This window comes from Tursiops truncatus, chromosome 1, assembly GCF_011762595.2.
Source record: "Tursiops truncatus isolate mTurTru1 chromosome 1, mTurTru1.mat.Y, whole genome shotgun sequence".
Lineage (NCBI taxonomy): Eukaryota > Metazoa > Chordata > Mammalia > Artiodactyla > Delphinidae > Tursiops > Tursiops truncatus.
The window spans coordinates 131,445,323-131,459,383 of record NC_047034.1 but is presented as its reverse complement, the minus strand read 5'-3'; the positions used below and the strand labels follow the sequence as shown (position 1 = coordinate 131,459,383).

The window sequence follows — 14,061 nt, the reverse complement described above, 5'->3', positions numbered from 1 at the left end:
ACAATAATAATATAACCAAAGATTTATACGTTTGGGGCTTAAAAACATGCAACATTTTGTTATTCTCGTAATAAGAAAACATTTACACTTAAAAGTAATACCACTATGAAAAGAGTATCTCTCCCCCATTAACTGCTCCAAAAGAGCTATTATCTTTGAGAATCCATAATCTTTTAATGCTACAATGGACAAAACATAATATACCAGTTACTGCATATTAAAAAAATCACAGGGCTTCCCTGGTGGTGCAGTGGTTGAGAGTCCGCCTGCCAATGCAGGAGATGCGGGTTCTTGCCCCAGTCCGGGAAGATCCCACATGCTGCGGAGTGGCTAGGCCCATGAGCCATGGCTGCTGAGCCTGCGCGTCCGGAGCCTGTGCTCCGCAACGGGAGAGGCCACAACAGTGAGAGGCCCACGTACCGCAAAAAAAAAAAAAAAAAAATCACAGATGTTAACATGGTTAAAAACACAAGATGGAATATTAGAAAAATAAGGCTTCATGGTGAAAAAAGGCTTCCAGCTAAAGCAGCACTGGAATAAGAAGTCAATTAAAGGAAATAAAGCTATACATAAAGTAATAGTTCTGGGCTAAAAAGAAATTTGAAATACCTAGAAAGAAAATTTTTCTTAAAGGAATGTTTGGATCTTATCAAATTTAATTTAATCTCACCCTCAACACATTTCCCTTACTTAATCCTAAAGTAAAATTTATATAACAAAGTATCACATTCAACACTGAATTACTTAAAAAGAAACCTACTGTATAGCATAGGGAACTATATTCAATATCTTGTAATAACCTATAATGGAAAAGAATCTTTAAAAGAAAAAATTACATATATATTTATACATATACATATATAAATGACTGAATCACGTTGCTGTACATCTGAAACATTGTAAATCAACTATACTTCAGTTAAAAAAAAAGAAAAAAAAAGAAATTACTTAAGAGCAAGCTTCATCATATCTGCATTATTTATTTGGTTCTTATAAAATTCCAGTGATCATAAATGGTATCGAAAAGGATTTTAAAAAGCTATCTATAAAGGGGCGGTGTCAAGGTGGTGTACTAGGAGGACGTGGAATTCGTGCCTCCTCACATCTAGGGCACCTACCAGGCACTGGTGGGGGACCACGGAAACCTAAGGGGACTGGAGGAACCCCAGTGACCGGACTGGGGTCTGTTTTACCTTGTTGATTCACTGTTGTTGATTCTTTTATATTTTTATTTTTCATAATAAATCTTTTATTTTTCTAATTTTATTTTATCCTTTATACTTTGTTATTGTTCTCTCTTTTTGGCTTATTTCCCCACCCCACCCTTTTTTTTCTTTCTTTTTCTGTTGTGCTTTTAATTTGTTGTTTCAATTATAGTTTTATTTTGCTAATATATATTTTATCTTTCTAATTTCATTTTGTTTTTTATTCTTTGATATTATACTGCTCCTTTTTTTCTTTCTTTTTCATTTATTTATTTTTTTAACCATGCCACAAAGCTTGCGGGATCTTGGTTCCCAGGCTGGAGGTCAGGCCTGAGCTCCTGTGGTGGGAGCTCCGAGTCCAAATTGCTGGAATAACAGAGAATCTAAGACACCAGAGAATATCAATCAGAGTGAGGCCTACCGGAGGTCCTCATCTCAGCAACAAGACCTGGCTCTATCCAACTGTCAGCAAGCTCCAGTGCTGTACGTCTCAGGCCATGCAACCAGGAAGACAGGAATACAGCACCACCCATTAAAAAAAGTATGAAATGACAACAAATATGTCACAGACGAAGGAGCAAGGCAAAAACCTACAAAACCAAATAAATGAAGACAAAATACGCAACCTACCTGAAAAAGAATTCAGAGTAATGACAGTAAAGATGGGCCAAAATCTCGGAAACAGAATGGAGAAAATAAAAGAAACATTTAACAAGGATCTAGAAGAACTAAAGAGCAAACAAACAATGATGAACAACACAATTACTGAAATTAAAAATGCTCTAGAAGGAATCAATAACAGAATAACTGAGGCAGAAGAATGGATAAGTGAGCTGGGAGATAAAATAATGGAAATAACTGCCAGGGAGCAGTATAAAGAAAAAAGAATGAAAGGAATTGAGGACAGTCTCAGAGACCTCTGGGACAACATTAAATGCAACAACATTCGACTTATATGGGTCCCAGAAGAAGAAGAGAAAAAGAAATGGTACGAGAAAATATTTGAAGAGATTATAGTCGAAAACTTCCCTAACATGGGAAAGGAAATAGCCACCCAAGTCCAGGAAGCGCAGTGAATCCCATACAGGATAAATCCAAGGAGAAACACGACGAGACACATAGTAATCAAATTGGCAAAAATTAAAGACAAAGAAAAATTATTGAAAGCAGCAAGGGAAAAATAACAAATAACATACAATGGAACTCCCATACGGTTAAGAGCTGATTTCTCAGCAGAAACTCTACAAGCCAGAAGGGAGTGGCATGATATACTTAAAGTGATGAAAGGTAAGAACCTACAACCAAGATTACTCTACCCCACAAGGATCTCATTCAGATTCGATGCAGAAATCAAAGGCTTTACAGACAAGCAAAAGCTAAGAGAATTCAGCACCACCAAACCAGCTCTACAACAAATGCTAAAGGAACTTCTCTAAGTGGGAAACACAAGAGAAGAAAAGGACCTACCCAAAAATCCCCAAAACAATTAAGAAAATGGTCATAGGAACATACATATCGATAATTACCTTCAACGTGAATGGATTAAATGCTCCAACCAAAAGACACAGGCTTGCTGAAGGGATACAAAAACAAGACCCATATATATGCTGTCTACAAGAGACCCACTTCAGACCTAGGGACACATACAGACTAAAAGTGAGGGGATGGAAAAAGATATTCCATGCAAATAGAAATCAAAGAAAGCTGGAGTAGCAAGTCTCATATCAGACAAAATAGACTTCAAAATAAAGACTATTACAAGAGACAAAGAAGGACACTACATAATGATCAAGGGGTCAATCCAAGAAGATATAACAATTGTAAATATTTACACACCCAACACAGGAGCACCTCAATACATAAGGCAAATGCTAACAGCCATAAAAGGGGAAATCGACACTAACAATCATAGTAGGGGATTTTAACACCCTATTTTCACCAAAGGACAGATCATCCAAAATGAAAATAAATAAGGAAACACAAGCTTTAAATGACACATTAAACAGATGGACTTAATTGATATTTATAGGACATTCCATCCAAAAACAACAGAATACACTTTCTTCTCAAGTGCTCATGGAACATTCTCCAGGATAGACCATATCTTGGGCCACAAATCAAGCCTCGGTAAATTTAAGATAATTGAAATCGTATCAAGTATCTTTTCTGACCACAGTGCTATGAGACTAGATATCAATTACAGGAAAAAAACTATAAGAAATACAAACAAATGGAGGCTAAACAACATGCTACTAAATAACCAAGAGATCACTGAAGAAATCAAAAAAATACCTAGAAACAAATGACAATGAAAACACAATGACCCAAAACCTATGGGATGCGGCAAAAGCAGTTCTAAGGGGAAGTTTATAGAAATACAATCCTACCTCAAGAAAGAAGAAACATCTCAAATAAACAACATAACCTTACACCTAAAGCAATTAGAGAAAGAAGAACAAAAAACCCCCAAAGTTAGAAGGAAAGAAATCATAAAGATCAGATCAGAAGTAAATGAAAAAGAAATGAAGGAAACAGTAGCAAAGATCAATAAAACTAAAAGCTAGCTCTTTGAGAAGATAAACAAAATTGATAAAACATTAGCCAAACTCATCAAGAAAAAAGAGAGAAGACAAATCAATGGAAGTAGAAATGAAAATGGAGAAGTAACAACTGACACTGCAGAAACACAAAGGACCATGAGACATTACTACAAGCAACTATATGCCGATAAAATGGACAATCTGGAAGAAATGGACAAATTCTTAGAAAAGCACAACCTTCCGAGACTGAACCAGGAAGAAACAGAAAATAAAAACAAACCAGTCACAAGAACTGAAATTGAAAATGTGATTAAAAAGCTTCCAACAAACAAAAGCCCAGGACCAGATAGCTTCACAGGTGAATTCTATCAAACATTTAGAGAAGCGCTAACACCTATCCTTCTCAAACTCTTCCAAAATATAGCAGAGGGAGGAACACTCCCAAACACATTCTACGAGGCCACCATCACCCTGATACCAAAGCCAGACAAGGACGTCACAAAAAAAGAAAACTACAGGCCACTATCTCTGATGAACATAGATGCAAAAATCCTCAACAAAATACTAGCAAACAGAATCCAACAGCACATTAAAAGGATCCTATACCACGATCAACTGGGGTTTATCTCAGGAATGCAAGGATTCTTCAATATACGCAAGTCAATTAATGTGATAAACCATATTAACAAATTGGAGGATAAAAACCATATGATCATCTCAATAGATGTAGAAAATGCTTTTGACAAAATTCAAAACTCATTTATGACAAAAACTCTCCAGAAAGAAGGCATAAAGGGAACCCACCTCAACATTAAGAAAGGCCATATATGACAAACCCACAGCCAACATCAATCTCAATGGTGAAAAACTGAAAGCATTTCCTCTAAGATCAGGAACAAGACAAGGTTGTCCACTCTCACCGCTATTATTCAACATAATTTTGGAAGTCTCAGCCACAGCAATCAGAGAAGAAAAAGAAATAAAAGGAATCCAAATCGGAAAAGAAGTAAAACTGTCACTTTGCATATGACATGATACTATACATAGAGAATCCTAAAGATGCTACCAGAAAACTACTAGAGCTAATCAATGAATTTGGTAAAGTAGCAGGATACAAAATTAATGCACAGAAATCTGTTGCATTCCTATACACTAATGATGAAAAATCTGAAAGAGAAATTAAGGAAACACTCCCATTTACCTGTGCAACAAAAAGAATAAAATACCTAGGAATAAACCTACCTAAGGAGACAGAAGACCTGTATGCAGAAAACTGTAAGACATTGATGAAAGAGATTAAAGATGATACAAACAGATGGAGAGATATACCATGTTCTTGGATTGGAAGAATCAACATTGTGAAAATGACTATACTACTCAAAGCAGTCTACACATTCAATGTCCTCCCCATCAAACTACCACTGGCATTTTTCACAGAACAAGAACAAAAAATTTCACAATTTGTATGGAAACACAAAAGACCCCGAATAGACAAAGCAATCTTGAGGAAGAAAAATGGAGCTGGAGGAATCAGGCTTCCTGACTTCAGACTATATTACAAAGCTACAGTAATCAAGACAGTATGGTACTGGCACAAAAACAGAAATAGAAATCAATGGAACAGGATAGAAACCCAGAGATAATCCCACGTATATATGGTCACCTTATCTTTGATAAAGGAGGCAAGAATATACAATGGAGAAAAGACAGCCCCTTCAATAAGTAGTACTGGGAAAACTGCACAGTTACATGTAAAAGAATGAAACTAGAACACTTCCTTACACCATACACAAAAATAAACTCAAAATGGATTAAAGACCTAAATGTAAGGCCAGACACTATAAAACTCTTAGAGGAAAACATAGGAAGAACACTCTATGACATAAATCACAGCAAGACCTTTTTTTTTTTTTTTCGGTACACGGGCCTCTCACTATTGTGGCCTCTCCCGTTGCGGAGCACAGGCTCCGGACGCACAGGCTCAGCAGCCATGGCTCACGGGCCCAGCCGCTCTGCGGCATCTTCCCGGACCGGGTCACGAACCCATGTCCCCTGTATCGGCAGGTGGACTCTCAACCACTGCGCCACCAGGGAAGCCCACATCAAGATCTTTTTTGACCCACACCCTAGAGAAATGGAAATAAAAACAAAAATAAACAAATGGGCCTAATGAAACTTAAAAGCTTTTGCCCAGCAAAGGAAACCACAAACAAGATGAAAAGACAACCCTCAGAATTGGAGAAAATATTTGCAAACAATGTAACTGACAAAGGATTAATCTCCAAAATATATAAGCAGCTCATGCAGCTGAATATGGAAAAACCAAACAACCCAATCCAAAAATGGGCAGAAGACCTAAATAGACATTTCTCCAAAGAAGATATACAGATTGCCAACAAACACATGAAAAGATGCTTGACATTACTAATCATTAGAGAAATGCAAATCAAAACTACAGTGAGGTATCACCTCACACTGGTCAGAATGGCCATCACCAAAAAATCTACAAACAATAAATGCTGGAGAGGTTGTGGAGAAAAAGGAACCCTCTTGCACTGTTGGTGGGAATGTAAATTGATACAGCCACTACGAAGAACAGTATGGAGGTTCCTTAAAAAACTAAAAATAGAACTACCATTGACCCAGCAATCCCACTACTGGGCAGATGCCCTGAGAAAACCACAATTCAAAAAGAGACATGTGCCACAATGTTCACTGTAGCACTATTTACAATAGCCAGGACATGGAAGCAACCTAAGTGTTCATGGACAGATGAATGGATAAAGAAGATGTGGCACATATATACAATGGAAAATTACTCAAGCATAAAAAGAAAAGAAATTGAGTTATCTGTAGTGAGGTGGATGGACCTAGAGTCTGTCATACAGAGTGAGTTAAGTCAGAAAGAGAAAAACAAATACCGTATGCTAACACATATATATGGAATCTAAAAAAAAAAATGGTTCTGAAGAACCTAGCGTCAGGACAGGAATAAAGATGCAGACATAGAGAATGGACTTGAGGACACAGGGAAGGGGAAGGGGAAGCTGGGACAAAGTGAGAGAGTAGCACTGACATATATACGCTACCAAATGTAAAACAGATAGCTAGTGGGAAGCAGCTGCATAGCACACGGAGATCATCTCAGTGCTTTGTGACCACCTAGAGTGGTGAGATAGGGAGGGTGGAAGGGAGACACAAGAGGGAGGGGATATGAGGATATACGTATGCACATAGCTGATTCACTTTGTTATACAGCAGAAAGTAACACACCACTGTAAAGCAATTATACTCCAACAGAGATGTTAAAAAAAAAGTTATCTATAAATATACTATCACTGCTTTTCATTACCATGAAGAAAGATTAAATAAGATTATAAGAAAAATAGTTTTAGGCTCTACCTGTAACTATTTTCATACCAGTCAACATTGCATTCTCCATTTAAGAATTTTTTTAAATGGCAGTAATCATTTTAATTGAATACCAAAATTCTTTAACCTTGGATTCTTAGTAAAAATTAAAACTTAATTAAAAACATTTAAATGTTTTAAGTTTACAAACACGGTAATTTTACATATTAGATTAGATTAAATTGATAAAACATCAAAATCCTTCACATTTATATAGCTTAAATGTCAGTAAGATAGGGATAAAAATATTTGAATGCTTGAAGAGATATAAGAACTTTCAGTTAAAAATAATGTATTTGACATGTCCTCTTAACTCCTCTCACTCCAGGACCCCATTAAAGGATAGTAAAGGGATTTTTAAAGCCATAAACCCAGCAGAATAAAGAGAATGGAAGAAAATTCAGAAGCAGATGAATGAGAAGTGACAGACTTAACAATCTTGAGAAAGTTGTATCTTAAGCCAACAGTCAAAAAACTTGTTGAATTAATGAACATCCAAAGGTTGTTGTAATAATAAAGTTACTTAAAGATTTTTACACTAAGAAATAAAGACAAATGTAAAAATTACATTTGCAAATTTAGAGAATCTCAGCCTCAAACTGAAAGGTTCTCTTTGACTGAAATTAATTAATAGATTGGAGTAGCAGTGGTTGGAGAAAGGGAGCTCCTGGCAGGGAACTAACATTCACGAACCAGAGTCACTATACAGAGCTTTATAACCTAGAGTTTTATTTTGTAGGAAAAGAAAATCATAATATACAAACCAACATGTTATTATGTGCTACAATAAGTCAAAAAAATTAACTTAGACCATATGACATGACAGCTCATTTGACACACATCACAGGAAGCTAAAAAGTCACTCATTAAACCAAATATTTAAAATATATTTACTATTCAAAATCATCATAGAATAAACTGTTCAAAGAAATAGTATTTCTCCTTCCCTCAGGCCAGGACTACTGCATCCATCTCTTTTTAGCTTCCTCTGCCACCACTCTTTCTCCGTTCTAAGCCATTTCCCACAATTTCTCCAGTATCATCTTCCTGAAATATAAACCTGACCATGACACTCCTCTGATTAAAAACTTTTATGCCTTCTGATGTTTAAAGGGTAAAGTCCAAACTCCAGAACAAGACACTCAAAGCCTTTTTTTTTTTTGGCCACACTGCACGGCTTGTGGGATCTTAGTTCCCCGACCAGGGATCGAACCCGGGCCCACAACAATGAAATCGCTGAATCCTAACCACTAGACTACCAGGGAATTCTTTCTCAAAGCCTTTTATAATCTGACCACAGGCTACCTCTGCAATCACTTTTCATGTTCTGCCACGTTTCTTCCTACATCATAGGCTAAATTATCCACCATTTTCTCAACACTGCACATATGCTCTTTCACACCCTAGGCTTTTGCACATGCTGTTCCCTGTAATGCCCTAAATCTCTAATCTGTTCATCCTTAAAAACCTAGTGCAAATGTCCCCTCATCCAAGAAGTTTTCCCTCACATCCTAAGGCTGACTAAATCAGTCTTTTTTCCTCTGCTCTCATAGCACTTTACTACACTTCTGTAACAGTGCTGTAGCACAAATTGGCCTACCATTTATTACTTATTTTCTTCTAACCAGTATGAACTGTGATCGCCATCGTTATTTCCAGAGAACTTCATTACTTACTTAACAGCAAGTAAATTTTGAATAAATGTTTGTTAACTGAAAAAATTTCAGGTATATAGTATTTTAAACTATGACTTCTATTTATGACCTTATAACACTGAGTTCCAGTTAAGGTTAACAGAAATATAATTCCCACCAACCCCACAGTGAAAATTCCTCTTTGATCTCTGGTGGGTAGCAACATGGAAAGAATAAGATTAGCTTTGCTAGCTAGAAAGCAGAGCATTCAGAAACTTTAAATTTGCTCAGTGAAGGGCTAATACAGAAGCAAAGTACTACAGTAAATAAAGCATGATCTCTTGAGCCAGAATATTTGGGTTCAAAGTCAGGTCACTAGCTGAGTGTCCTTGGGTAAATCTCTTAATCTCATGACAATTTCACTATCCATAAAACAGTGATGATAACAACAAATATGTTACAGTACAAAGCAAGGCCTCCAGAGTCAGTAAATCCCTTAACCTCTCTGGTGACAATTTCCCTACCTGTTAAAGAAGATTTAAACTGGATAATAAACTCAGAGAGTTTTCAGGCATAAATAAGGGCAGGCATGTGAAAGTATTATTTAAACAAAAGCTATCATCAAATGTAAGTAGTTTTCATAAGCATTAGCAACTATGGTAAATGTAAAGATTATAGCTAGGAGGAAGGTATGGGGAGGGATGCTAAGGGTAATAACCAGGCTCCACACTAGCTCATGCTGGCTGCTGTAGTTCCAACACCAACTTCTCCTGAAAGAAGTAGTTTCTATTCCAAAATCAACACTTATAGAGGTTCAGGTAGAAGGCAAACATTTTTTGGAGGGATAGGAAAAGATATGCATTTATTCATAAAACATTTATTGAACATCCACTGTGTGCCCAGCACTAGTAATGACAGCTCAAGTCTACTGTTCTAATTAGTGACTACACTATCTTGAGTGTGTGTTTTCATAAAGATGAAAACACAAGAAAAGTCAATTTCTTATCCAAGTTAACTACAGAGCTAATTGCTAGCTCTGTACTCACAGAAGAACACTGACCTTTCAACTCCAGCTACATGGAACTTGTAACTATTAATAGTATGCAGAGATTTAATCTATAAGAGTAGGTACATTAACCTACAAGTTTCACAAGAATTTTTTTAAAATGAAACATACTCACCCAAGGCAGGGTATCCAAGGTAAAATCGATCTGCTCCCAACCATCCAAGAAAAAGAGACAGTGCAACCGCCACCTTGTATGAATAGCCATTTCTGCACAGAATTGGAACATGAATGTCACATTCATATATTTCCAACATGTAAACATTTTAGAAAATAAAACTGTTAATTATTATTAGTTGTTAACTGGTTCATTCATCCACTCAATTAATGCTTTTTGGGTGGCTACTGAGTGCCAGGCACTATCTTAGGCTATTGGAATATATTAATGAACAAGAGACAAAGATCCCTGATGCCTAAAGAGCTTATAATCTAGAGTAAGTGACTTAACCATGCCATACCTCTGAGGGAAGAGTGTTCCAGCCAAAAATATCGCTGTTGCAAAGGCAGCATACCTGACAGTGCAGCAGGAGTGGAGTAAGAGAGGGGAAGAATAGTAGGAGACGAGGTCAGAGATAATAGGGGGCAAAGAAGGCAAATCACGCAAGGCCTTGAATATCATCATTAAGTAAAAACTCTGTCTTTTACTCTGAGAGATATGTGAAGCTACTGCAGAGGTAAGTAGAGGTGTGGAGTGTGATCTGATTTAGATTTTAAAATAATCACTCTAGCTGCTGTGCTGAAGATAGACTGTAGGGGAGCATTTGTGAGCTATTGTCACAATAATGTACAACAAACCTTTCCATATCAAGCAGAGAAGAAACCATGAAGGAGCTAACAGTGAGGAAGAAGTAAAACCAAAAGAGTGTGGTATCTTGGAAAGTCAAGTGAAGACAGTGTATTAAGAACAGAGTGATCAACTGTGCCAAATGTGACTGATGAATGACGTAAGAATGCCTGAGAATTTACTACTAAATTTAACCAAGAGGAGATCTTTAGTGACCTCAGCAAGAGCAATTCTGGTAACGATGAGGGCAAAAGACAGAACAGAACAGGCTTAAGAAAGACTGGAAGGGCCATAGTGGTACCTGTGACTCTGCTCTCCCCCACAGCACACCCAAACCTGGCTCCTTCTCCCCATTCCCCCTTCCCTCACCGCTACAGCAGTGCCCACAACCCAGGCAACCCCACATATGGCAGAGGCACCCGCCATCTCAAGGCACCAGTAACCCCAGAGGAACAAGTAGTGATGATGAGGGCACTGACGACGTCTCTGGCAAAGGTGATGGAGGGTGGAAAGTGCCAATTCTCAAATATAGCCAGAAGCACTCAGGTAAGATAAACTGAGCTATAACTTATGCTATAGCGCCACCTACTGAAAAACAAAAGAAAGGACTCTAATTACCAACCTGTTGAACTGTTAGAATCAAAGTAAATAAAGGTTTACCTAAATAAGAAAGGTATTCACTACTTCAAACGCGCCAGCAAAGGAACAACTCACCAAGCACTATGAAAAAGCACAGTAACACAGTATCAGAAAAAGAAAATGACAGTTCTCCAGAAACTAAAGTCACAGAAGACTGTGGTCTAACTGACAGAGAATTCAAAACAGGTATCAGAAAGAAACTCAACAAGCTATATATAAGAAAACAGAAAAGACGGTTCAGTGAACTAAGGAATAAAATTAATGAACAGAAGGAATACTTTAACAAAGAGATTGAAACTCTAAAAAAGAACCAAACAGAAGTTATGGAGCTGAAGAACTCAATAAACAACATGAAGAACAGCATTAGAAAGCATTGGAAATAGAGTAGAACACATGGAAGAGAGAATTAGCGAACTCAAAGATAGAAATTGAGAAACGATTCAGGTAAAAGAGGAGAGAGCTAAGATTTTTGTTTTAACTGAAGAAACTCTACAAGAACTATCCAACTCCATTAGAAAGGCAACATAAGGACAATGCGTATCCCAGAAAGAAAAGAGAGGGAGAAGTGAACAGAGAGCCTATTTAAGGAAATAATAGCTGAGAACTTCCGAAATCTGGGAATGGAACTAGATATACAAGCCCATGAAGCTAATAGAACACCTACTTATCTCAAAACAGGAAGACCTTCTCCAAGACACATTATATTAAAATTGTCAAAAGTCAATGACAAAGAAAGAATTTTACAGGCAGCCAGGAAAAAAAGAAAAAGAAGAAGACAATAACGTACAAAGGTACCCACATGAGGCTATCAGCAGATTTCTCAGCAGAAACTCTACAGGCCAGAAGAGAGTTGAATGACAAAGTCAGAATATTGAAAGATTAAAATTGTCAACCAAGAATACTCTATACAGCAAAGGTATCATTCAGACAGAAAGGAGAAATAAAGGCATTCCCAGACAAACAAAAGTTGAGGAGTTTATCACCACTACACCTGCCTAACAAGAAATGTTGAAAGCAGCTCTTCTACCTGAAATGAAAAGGCAAAAGTACACAAAACATTGAGTAAGGTAATAAATAGACAGAATCAGAAAATTGCAACTGTATATCAGAATAGGTTGTTAAACACTTAATTACAGCAAAGGTTAAAGGGTGGGAAAAAAAGCACTAAAAATAACTACAGCTATGTCAATTTGGTAACAAACTCACAGCATTTTGTGTTGAGACATACTTGTGACAACAAAAACATAAAAGGAGAAGAGGAAAAGGATGAAACCTGTAGAGGCATATTAGGATAAGATACTACCAGCAGAAAAAGGACTATTTTAAATTTAAAACATTTATACAAACCTCATGATAACAAAACAAAAATCCAGTGCAGAGACAAAAAACATAAAAAAAGAGAAAACTAAGAAAAACATCATAGAAAACCACCAAACTAAAACAGCAGTCAGAAATGCAAGGAAAAAGAAACAATGGAACTATAGAACAACCAGAAGAGAAAAGATAAAATGTCAATACCAAGTCCTCATATATCAATAATCACACTAAATGGGGACTTTCCTGGTGGTCCAGTGGTTAAGACTCCACGTTTCCACTTCAGGGGGCATGGGTTTGATCCCAGGTTGGGGAACTAAGATCACACATGCTGCAGGGTGTGGCCAAAAAAAAAAAAAACAACACAATAAATGTAAATGGATTGAATTCACCAATCAAAAGACACAGAGTGGCTGGATGGATTAAAAAATAAGACCCAACTATATGCTGCCTCCAGGAGACACATCTCAGTTCTAAAGATAAATATAAGTGCAAAGTAAAGGGCTGTAAAATGATACTCTAAGCAAATGGCAGCCAAAAGAAAGCAGGTGTAGCCATACTCATATCAGACAAAACAGACTTCAAACCAAAAAAGTTAATAAGAGGCAAGGATGGACATTATATACTAATGATAAAGGGTACAACCCATCAAAAAGATGTAACATTTATTAACATATATGCACCTAACAAAATAGCACCAAAATATATATAAAGCGTTATTAACAGACCTATAGGGAGAAACTGACGGCAACAGAATAAGAACTTTAACACCCCCTGTACATCAACAGACAGATCATCTAGACAGAAAGAGAAGAAGGAAAAGTCGGTCTTAAATGAAACACTAGACCAAAGAGACTTAATAACAGATGTATGTATACAGAATATTCCATTCAAAATCTGCAGAATACACATACTTAAGTGCACACAGAATGTTCTCAAGGATAAACCATACGCTGGGACACAAAACAAGTCTCAATAAGTTTAAGAAAACTGAAATCATATCAAGCATCTTTTCTGACCACAATGGTATGAAACTAGAAATCAATTATAAGAAGAAAGCTGGAGAAATCACAAACATGTGGAAACTAAACAACATGCTACTGAATAACTAATGCATCAATGAAAAAAATTAAAGGAGAAATTTTAGAAGTACCTGAAGAGAAATGAAAATGAAAATATGACATACTGAAAATCTAAGGGAAACACACTGCAAAATCAGTACTAAGAGGACAGTTTATAGAAATACAGGTCTACCTCAAGAAACACCACAAATAATGTAACCATACACCTAAAATAACTAGAAAAAGGAGAAAAAACAAAGCCCAAAGTCAGCAGAAGGAAGGAAAACATAAAAATCAGAGTGGAAATAAATGAAATAGAGACTAAAAAGAAAATAGAAAAGATCAATGAAACTAAGAGCTGGTTCTCTGAAAAGATAAAGTTGACAAACCTTCAGCTAGACTCACAACAA

At 36.7% G+C, this 14,061-nt stretch overlaps 1 protein-coding gene across 9 annotated transcripts in view; it reads right to left on the bottom strand.

The window, feature by feature from the left end:
• TM2D1 (TM2 domain containing 1) overlaps positions 1-14,061 on the bottom strand; it is a 139,948-nt gene that overhangs the window by 107,653 nt on the left and 18,234 nt on the right. For all 9 annotated transcript variants that reach the window (XR_004528770.2, XR_012324541.1, XR_012324540.1 and 6 more), the window contains one exon: positions 9,972-10,063. Coding sequence is in view for 6 of the 9 variants with exons in the window: in XM_073789086.1 (XP_073645187.1) it covers positions 9,972-10,063 (92 nt within the window). In the remaining 3 variants the exon portion in view is untranslated. The remainder of the gene's footprint in view (positions 1-9,971; positions 10,064-14,061) is intronic.